The sequence below is a fragment of the Raphanus sativus genome, chromosome 2 (assembly GCF_000801105.2).
Source record: "Raphanus sativus cultivar WK10039 chromosome 2, ASM80110v3, whole genome shotgun sequence".
In the NCBI taxonomy this organism is placed as follows: domain Eukaryota; kingdom Viridiplantae; phylum Streptophyta; class Magnoliopsida; order Brassicales; family Brassicaceae; genus Raphanus; species Raphanus sativus.
This window is the reverse complement of record NC_079512.1, coordinates 6382837-6393544: the sequence shown is the minus strand read 5'-3', so window position 1 is coordinate 6393544 and position 10708 is coordinate 6382837. Positions and strand designations below refer to the sequence as shown.

General features: G+C 31.8%; 1 protein-coding gene across 2 annotated transcripts; it reads right to left on the bottom strand.

Annotated features, from left to right (window-relative positions):
* Positions 1 to 321: 321 nt before the first annotated feature.
* LOC108842033 (3-ketoacyl-CoA synthase 6) lies at positions 322 to 5569 on the bottom strand. Of its 2 annotated transcripts, none has more exons than XM_056996185.1 (2): positions 4458 to 5569; positions 322 to 1014 (listed from the first exon to the last, which is right to left on the bottom strand). In XM_056996185.1, exons 1-2 carry the CDS (start codon positions 5467 to 5469, stop codon positions 566 to 568), a joined length of 1461 nt encoding a protein of 486 aa, XP_056852165.1. In that variant the 5' UTR covers positions 5470 to 5569; the 3' UTR covers positions 322 to 565. The 2 variants fall into 2 exon arrangements, with proteins under 2 accessions (XP_056852165.1, XP_018470336.2); XM_018614834.2 differs by having other exon boundaries at positions 4425 to 5567.
* Positions 5570 to 10708: the final 5139 nt, after the last annotated feature.

Sequence of the window (10708 nt, the reverse complement as noted above, 5' to 3'; positions counted from 1 at the left end):
GCATTATTTTCTATGTTTAGTTATTTCTATAATTTTTAACCAATTAAAATTCAGTAAACACAGTTAATGTTTTATAAATTTACAATTTACTATTAGTACATACATTGAAAATGTAAAATATGGATTTTTTAGAAATAATTTTTTTTCTAAAACATGGATCATTACGACACAGATGGAATAATATAGTTGTAGATAGATATTCTTTTCTCCCTACAACCCGTTGGGATGCTCTTATATTCCATATTAAAACCAAATTAATTATGGACGGCAGCGATGCTAACAAGAAAACTTATTTTTGGATTATGAATAAATAAATAAATAGCAGGAAACATTTTTATTTGATACTGCACAAGTTTTAATTACAGCACAAGAAACTAAAAATGTACTCCAATGGAAAAGTAGAGGATTAAGTATATGCAGAGCAAATAAATATAGACATTTATGCTTTGCTTTTCTTCCTCTCTGACATCCATTTCACAATCCCCCTGAAAACCGAATCACAAAAGGTAAATCAAAGCTAAACCGACCCAATTCCAAACCATACTTGAAGACGTTTTGGTTTGGTTCAGAGTTTGACAACTTCAGGGATAAAGACAGGGTATCGGTCGATACAATCAGACCATGGTCCATCCTTAGGTGTCTTAATCGTACGGTTACACTTCCACACAGCAGAGTTACACTTGAAACCACTCCCAAACGCAATCTGCCAAACTCTATCTCCTCTCCTCATTCTCCCTTTAGATTCGATGTAGCTAAGCTCGTACCACAACGATGAAGATGATGTGTTACCAAAACGATGTAATGTCATTCTCGAGGCTTCCACATGTTCTCCTGATAGCTGTAGGTTCTTCTGTAGCTCGTCGATTACGGCTCTACCTCCTGCGTGAATGCAAAAGTGTTCGAAGGCTAGCTTGAAATCTGGTATGTATGGTTTCCATTTCGGGTTGAAGATTTTACGTCCGATTAAGGACAAGAGGAAGAGTAGTTGCTCCGATGCCGGTAGGACCAGGGGACCTGTAAATAAAAACCAAACCAAAACATTTGAGATTTAGCGCAACCGAAAGAAATAATCAAAATATATTCTTATAAAAGAAACATAATTTAGAGTAATTTTTGGGTTCACCCCTAGAGTGAACATTTAGGTTCACCCAACCAATAGGATTTTAGTATTTCATATTCAGTATCTTTTAAAATAAAAAATAAATAGAAAATAATAGTAATCATGAAAAAAAATTATATTTAAGATACCGTCACCAAAACACTAAACCCTAAATCCTAAATCATAAACCCTAAACCCATGGTAAACACTTGGATAAATCCTAAATCTTTGGATTTTTTTTTAAATATTTTAACACAGTCAGCAAAATACTAAACCCTAAACCCTAAATACTAAACCCTAAACCCTTGGGTAAACCCTAAACCCTTGGGTAAACCCTAAACCCTTGGGTAAACCTAAACCCTTGGATAAATCCTAAACCCTAGGATTTAGAATTTATCCAAGTGTTTTGAATTTACCAAGGGTTTAGGGTTTACCCAAGGATTTATGGTTTATGATTTAGGGTTTAGGGTTTAGTTTTTTGGTTGACGGTATTAAAAATATATTCTTTTAAACATTTTTTTGTTTGCAATTAATTATTTTTTATTTATTTTTAGTTTAAAAATATAATATAACTTGACAATATTTTATTTTATTTTTTAAAAGATACTGAATATAAAATACCGAAATCCTATTGGTTGGGTGAACCTAAAGGTTCACTCTAGGGGTGAACCCAAGAATTTCTCCATAATTTAATGCAACCAAATGGAATAAGCTGAACTTTCCACAGAAGGACGTATATATTACACCAAACAATGCATTTTTTTTGTAAAACACATGTTTAATATTAGAAAAGAGAAAGGCTTCAGGTCCAGAGTCAACCCACGAATGGGTCCAATTACAGCGAACAATGCATTAATCTATCTTATATTAAAATAAAACATTGCATTGGACTTAACATTTATTTTATAAATATTTTAATTAAATACACATTTTATACTATATAGTTAAATTTACATTAAATCACTAATATTTTTTCTTTATACTATGATCAATGTTTCCAAACAATATATTATTTTTTTTATATTACAATCTATGTTTTCAAACAATATTATAATTAATCTTGTGTCCAAACAATACAAAATATTAAATCTTATCTTATTAATTATTTCTAAGAAATTTCTTTCAAATTATTTAGATAAATTATATAATTTTTAAAAACTTAAAAATTTTATAAAACAACGAAAAAATAAATACAACTTATTTTTGCAGATTTAAATACTACAAAAAATTTCAATCAATAATAATCAATTAAATTTACAGATTATTTTATTTATTTCCTAAACATGGTTATATAATATATTAAGTAACATAATAATTTAATAATTTCCATTACATAATATATATATATATATATATATATAATATTTTATATTGTACAGTAACTGTAATAACAAAAACAATTATGAAAAATGTTTTAATATCTAAAGAAAAATGCTCAACACTAATTGTTAACAACAAATTTAAATCGATTAAAATATAAACCAAATTATTAACAAGATATATACCAAATTATTAACAAGATATAAAAAGAATTGATGTGATTAAGACATATTTATAGTTTTTAATTATATTATATCTATCATTTTCTGTATCAAAATTTTGTAGAAACTTCATAATTTGCAAACAACGAAACTTTAAAATTTGGATTAAAATGTGCAGATTATGACTATAAAAGTTTAATCAAATTAGATTACATATCTGTTATTCATCGGTTCAATAGTTTAATCAAATTAGTTTTGAGTTTTAGTGATTTTTTAAAAAATATGGATATTTTTAAAAATTTAAATTGAATTATCGGATTAACCGTCTAATGCGGGTCCAGATCAAATTTAATAGTACTGTTTTAAATGGAAAAATATTCAAATACACAAATTATTTAAAATTAACAAAATATTTATTACCTTATTAGTGAAACTTTTATCATAAGTGCGGATCAAAATCTAATTATATTTAAATAGTAACATAAAATTTTAAAATCGAAATAAATCCAAACCGAAATTTGAAGAGTTCAATCGAACTCTTTTATAAAACACAACCGAACACTAATTTCTGCAACCAAAACCAAACCATTTTGGTGCACAAAAGAAAACAAACATAGGACTTGCCCAAAAACATTTTTTTTTTATTTAAACTTAAGATATACGTAATTTGTTTATTCAAAACCGAACCGGGTCAAATAATTCACACGGAACAAGAACCAAAATAGTTAAATGCCCACCGACCCCTTTATATATTGTTATTAAATGATATGTATAGTTTTTTTTTGTGTTATTCTTGGGTTCACCCCTAGAGTGAACCTAGAGGTTCATCCAACCAATAGGAATCACTCATTTCACAATTGATATCTTTTAAAAAAGGAAACAAAATATTATCAATTTATATTATATTTTTAAAATAAAAAATGTTAAAAATAAATAAAAATAGTAATATATGCAAAAAAAATTAAAAATATTTTAACTCCGTCATCAAAACACTAAATCCTAAACTCTAAATTCTAAACTAAAAAACATTAAACACTAAATCTTAAAAATACCAAATCCTTAATCTTAAAAAGAGTTTAGAGATTAAGATTAAGGGTTTAGTATTTTTAAGATTTATTGTTTTAGTGTTTTGATTTAAAATTTAGGATTATCCTAGTGTTTATGATTTACCCAAGGGTTTAGGGTTTAGAGTTTATGATTTAAGGTTTAGTATTTCGATGATGGCGTTAAAATATCTAATTTTTTGGCATATATTAGAGTTTAGGATTCAGAGTTTAAGATTATCCAAGGGTTTAGCGTATACCCAAGGGTTTAGGGTATACTAAAGGGTTTAGGGTTTATGATTTAGGGTTTAGGGTATATTTTTGTGATGATGTTAAAAATATTTTTTTTTAAATCATTTTTTTGTAACTACTATTATTTTTATTTGTTTTTATTTTATTTATTTTAAAAACATAATATAACTTGACAATATTTTTTTTCCTTTTCTAAAAGATATCAATTATGAAATGAGTGATTCCTATTGGTTGGGTGAACCTTTAGATTCACTCTAGGGGTGAACCCGAGAATAACTCTTACTCCCTCTGTTTTTTAAAGATAGATGTTTTAGAAAAATAAATTGTTTCACAAAGATGTATTTTTTATGTTTCCTATACAAAAATTGCAAATTTCAATAAAAAATTGATTGAATTTATTGAAAGACTATTGGTTAAAATGCATTGGAATTTGATAATTTCTAAAAATGATGTATAGTTAATGTGTTTTCTTAATATGTGTGAAAACACCAAAACATACATCTTTAAAAAACAGAGGGAGTATTTTTTTTTTATATGTATAGTTATTACCTATTGTGGTGATGTTAGCTTTAAGGGCTTCACCTGCGATGGCCATAAGATCTTTGGACAAGTTGATGCCAATGTTCCCATCTTTATCTTCTTGTTCATAGACGCAGTAGTAAGACTTGTCATCAGCGCCACGGTGGGTCCGGACAAGGTGGCTAAGCTTGTACTTGGCTCGCCACCGGTCAGACCGATGGTTTGACATAAGTATTGCCGCGGAGCCCATGCGGAAGAGACAATTGGGCAGCAGCATGGCTCTCTCGTTCCCTTTGTAGTAATTAGGCGTTATGATCTCGGTGCTGACAATGATTGCATTTGAATTGGGATGAACCTGAAGCAGATCGCGGGCCAAATCGACTGAAATAAGGCCCGCACTGCAGCCCATCCCTGAGAGATTAAAGCTTTTAATATTGCTCCTAAGCTTATACTTATTAATAACCATAGCGGAGAGAGACGGTGTTGGAGAGAAAAGAGAGCAGTTCACAATGAGTATGTCAATGTCTTTAGGCATTAAATCGGTTTTCTTGAAAAGATCATCCATAGCCGTGAAGATAACCATTTGAGCCTCGCTTCTAGCCTCGTCCATAGTTGGTGTTGGAGGAATGTAATGAATAGCTGGAGGCAGACAAGTCTCTTCACCGAGACCAGAACGTTCAAGGATTCTCATTTGAAACTCAACGCTCTTAGGCTTGTCGTTGAGGATCAAACGAGAATGTTCCATGAAAGTTGCGAAGGGGACACGGCACGAGACCGGTGGTTTGTAACAACAGTAATCAACGAGGTAGACCGTACGTGGCTTGGATATGAAGTAAACGCTGGAGATAAAGATAACAAAGAAACAAGAACATAGAAGATAAACAAGGTCAAAGTGAAGTGATTTCCAAACGTTAAGAATCTCTTCTGGACCCATCCGAAGAAGCTCGATGGCGATGATTGCCATGATGGGTATCAAAAGAAGACTCAAGAAGTGATCGACCAAGTATTGAAAGCCAAGTTTAACATATTTGAGCTTCACCGAGCTAGAGAACTCTGGCATCTGTTCTCGAGGCATCTGGGGAGAGAGTTTAATTTTAAAAATATGTAAGTACGCTTGTTTTATTAACTTTTGTTACAAGGTTTATGTAGATGAGTATATAAAAAAAAAGAGAGAGGGAGGGTGGAGGATATAAAGGCAAACAAAGAAGGGGTAGCTGAAAAGACTTAATGAAGAGTCTAACGTCACCCAACGCTCTCTATTTAATTTTGTTTTAATTTACGAATTTTCTTATGATCATAAGAAATACATGTTTTGTTCCAGTTGTTACTAGACAAAAGCAAGTGATGAGAGCAAATGATAAGGACTGTTTCCCCTTTGATATAAAAGTTTCATTGTTTCATATTTGTTGTTGAGAGAAAAAAATAAAAACGACACAGACGTGTCAGCGTTTGATTTAATCGAGATCAAAGTGTTTGGTAACTACTTTTGATTTGATGTTCACGTAGTCAGGTAGGGATAGGAGCAAAATAGAACTGTTACATTAACTTTTTTTTTTAACTGTTACATTAACATGTATCCAAGTAAACATTGTTTTCATAACTACTCCATATACTACTATGAACAAGGTTCCACAAATGGAAGAATCAGTACTAATCTTTTCTCACGCTTGCATTAAATGTACGTTCATAACCAAAATGTACGTAAAGTTACTTGTGGGTTTGGATCTATCTTTTAATCAGCGGGGGTTATTAGTTTGCATTGTGTACTGAACCCGGGCCTGTTCAACCCGTACAACAAGCATAAAACATGAGGTACGTATTTCGTTAATAATAATGTATTTAAGAGAACAGTACTATTTAAATACACTGTGAAATACTAGCTACTAAATTACTAATAATATTTACTACTTTCTCCCTTTCAGAAAGATTTATATTCAAGAAAAAAATTTATTACAAAAAATACATTATTTACTTTTTCAATGTATTATTTAATGAAAATTTGTAAATTTCAAAAAAGTTAATGATGTTTATTGGATTTCTATTGGTTAAAAGTTATGAAAAATTATTGTTCAAAAAAATAATATATTTATAATCAAATATTAATATATTTTTAAAATATATGTGAAAATTTAATAAGTATCTTTTTGAAACGGGTGAAGTATAATCTTACAATGAAACTCCTCTTTTTGGTCCCGATAGTCATTTGAAACTTAAGTGAAAACACACGTAGGGAAATCAAGCAGTAGTTATGATGTTTGACTTGGAAAGTGCAAGTAGACAAATTTTGAGATCTTGGAAACCATGAGGCAAATCAAACAGTAGTTAAATTGTTTGACTTGGAATCTGAAAAAACAAAACTCAAGATCCACCAAAACCTTAGATACAATGTTAACTTTTTTTTTTGAACTGAAGATATTTACGCTTGATCATACATGTAATGTATGTATGAAAGGAACCAAATTAGAGAAAAGTCTAGAAAAATCGAGATCAAAACCCCCCTAGTGAGATCATTAATGCCAACAATGTTCGATGAAGAAGTTTAGACTGGAATTGTTTTACCAGCTTGATATGTACTTGAGCATATCATTTAATAATATGAATATCATAATGTGGCTGGGTTTTATTAGCCTCACAAGTTTGATAGTCCATAATACAGCACTTCATCATCTTTCAGGATAAATGTACATGATGATAATAATTGTATTCGTCCTTTGACAATTCATTTTTATAGAAAAAGGGCTTGCAAATGATCTTTTATAGTATGATTTTTCCACATAATTTGTCATGGGCTGGATAGACAAAACTCTCATCGGATTTAGATTAACCTACCCATCATTAGTGTTATTTCTCATCTCGTTTTTTTTGGTAATCTTTCTCATTTCGTTTTGTAAAAGAGATGTGGAGCTTTATCTTTTCTTAGACATTTACATTGTACTTCATTTAGCATCAAACTCGTTTTATCCACTGTTTTTTCTGTTAACTGTCCACTGTTTTAGAGACAGTTTTCTGAAGTGGCTAGAATTTCGAGAATTCAATCCTGATTTTGCATAAGCTTCATAATCCGATCCGCCAGAAGTTTGTATTTGTTACTTTATCACCATCAATAATCTTATATAAATTTCATGATTACATGACATCGATTAATCATTTTTATCTAAATGAAAGATGGAGAAATTTAGATTTTGCTATTTGCTAATTTCCAACACTAATACACATTTTCGGTTTAAAAAAACTAATACACATGCCTTGTTGTAGTGAACGGTTATAGGCAGTTATGTGTTGAGTCTTTATCAGTGCATATAATCTTGAGAAATGGTTATAAAGTAGTGTAATTTTTATATCAAAATCAATTAATATTATCCATATTTTAAATTGTAAGAAAACATTTTAAACCAAAACATCAAATTTTGAATGTGAAATCTTAAAGTCGAAGAACTTAAAATTTAGCCTGAAATCATAAACCTTAACTCTTAATAGTACTAGGTTCCTTCACCCCGCGCAAGCGCGGGGTTAGTATGCTATAAGATATTCGTCAATAATGCTATAGTAGTGCGAGATATATTTTGTGCGTTGTTGTTTTATTGTCCCAGTTTATATTTATTTGCTTATTTGGTTTTATATCACAATCCTCTTCGGTGTTATTTCTATTCATCTCTTAGATCATCACATTTATTATTTTCACATTTCGGACGTATTTGGCTCCCTGCTCACTTAGCTAGTGTAGTGTGAAGTGTCACATTGTCCGAACATCTTAATAACAACTGATCAAGTCTTTCCAACCCCAGACACTACACTTCTGTTTCCCTGCAACTTTCGTATATTTTCTTTATATCTTCTCAAATATATCTCAAAAAGAAACATCGAAGAGGATCCTAATTTATTTTCTCATTCTAGAACTTGCACTGACCTATAGTAACGCATAATCCTGAACAAAAAATCCTAATTTGCAAATTCAATACAGATCACATGAATCATTTAGTATATTGAATATGAGAGAAAAAGGCTAAAAGTATTGTACTTATATATTGCTTGGTGATGCATCTGGTTTGAAAATAATTGGGGTTCAGGTTATTCTCAATCTCAGTAACCTGTTTAAGAAAACAATAGATCAATCCACAATTGCCTGTACCTTTATTATCAGTAGATGACAAAGCGTCAATCATGCATCACACATCATAAACTTATTACAGTGGCTTATAAATGCCTTAGAGAAACTGCCACTGTCCCTATGAACGAAATGGCTTGATAACTAAACTAATCACACTCTAACAAAATCAAGTATCAGTTGATGAATAAATTGAAAGTCCACTCAAACATACACAGTGTTTATCTATTGTATTTATGCCACAAAATCAATGATCCGGCCGGAGACTTCCAAAAAAGTAATACCTTGTTGATTGGGTTTAAGCCTGCAGAAGCTTTGTACAATCTCTCTACAGAACACATGAATGACCGTAGCTTGAAAGACTTTCCTCTGGTCGCAAGGATCTTTCGCTACAAATGTGATGAAGAAGACCTCTCCGCCGTTGGAGTAAATATTTGCTTTCTCAACGAACTCAAAACCAGTCCCCTGGTTTCACAACACACACATAAACCACAATCATAATTCACAACTTTTTGACAATCACTGAACCAGAGAGTAAAAGAGTAAAACGGAGATCATCACCTCTATTTTATTCTATATCTCCATGGCTTTGGCAGACAGTTTACCAAAAGGTAATTAAGCCTGGACAAATCGGCATCAAAGCCCTGACTCTTCACGTTCGTTGATGAGTCCGTTTGTCAAGTTTCTGTCAAGTTTACCACGAATCTTCTCTAGCAGAAGCTTCGTATCCTCGGGTTTTTCTCCAGGAAGGTACATGCTGCAGACGCTCACACATTTCGGATCCCAGGGTCAGTAAAGACAAAGAAAGACCAATGATAAGACTACCACACCAAATATACATGATCTTGTAACTTTTAACTTAAGAAAAAAATCTTTTAGAGAAGTCACATGTAAGAGCTTATCTATACATAAGAGAGTGTATCAACATTCATAACAATGGGATTTTGATTTTTGTATATCTTTAAGACCTTCATAAAAGAGAAAAAGACAAACTTAATTGGTCGTATATGACAACAAACCCTAAAGATGCAGCATCTGATATTTGAAATGTAAAGGAAAAGATAATCATGAATACAATCAAAACTTGGATCACCCATAAGCAGCCCCGTGAATATATTAATTCAACCCCACTAAAAATAAGACCAAATAATTTTTAAAAATGTGAAATTTATGTGATTTATGATCAAGACAACAAACCATGAGAAGAAAAAAATACCGAGGAGGTATCTGAGGATGCAGGGTAATTGGTCAATGGCGCTTGAGTATAGAAGAAGAGAAAACCTAAGAAACTTCAACGCAAAAGGCAATCAGAATCTTAAATACAAAACGTAAACACATTTTTCGGTGGACCCACCTAATTCTGAAAATTCTGGCGCCTTCGATGAAGAGGATGACGGTGATGAACCAGAAATCGGAACCGTCGAGAGTGATCGCGAACCTGCCGAGAAGCACCATCGTGGCCCAGATAAACCCTAGGGTTTTGATTCCGGTGGCGGTTTTCTAGAGGATCGCGAGTTGGAGAGCGCATAGCGTTAGCTTCTTCTCCTGAGTTGGGAGATGTATTTGAGATGAAGGGTTTGTTTAACATGATGTTATATAAAGGAAGGAATAACTCAAGTGTAACGATTCCGAAGCATTAATGATCGCCTGAGTTAATATGGGGAGATGTAGAGATATAAGAACATTCAGTGGAAACCAAAGGTTACTTTGGAAGAGGATAAGATGTCGCAATCGTCAGAGCTTTAATGGGCCACATGTTTTGTACAAATCAAAACATAAGCTAGTCAATGAGCCCAATTAATAAATGGCTAAAAACACAAAACGCAACGGCTAAAACACAAAACGCAACGGCTGGAGAAAAAATAGATGGGGCCCACTATAAATGGACACGTGTCTCTTAAGGAGTGAAGACACTGTCCCATTATATTATAGATTCCAAACTCTAAAGTGTAAGCAAAACTGAGCATATCTTAATTCGAAAACACTGTCGCTTATGTTTGATAAACTTCTTCGACTACCAGATTACTAGGCTTACAGTCTATTGCTATATATTCACAGGGATTTCAGGGAACCAAAGAAAAGAAGAGAGCTCACAATACAAATATTCAAATGTTAATTATGGCAAACCACCTTATACCATCAAAAATTAAATTAAATTAAATTAAATTTAAGAATCATAAGCTCGTGGTTTTATGCAAGTTACATCTGT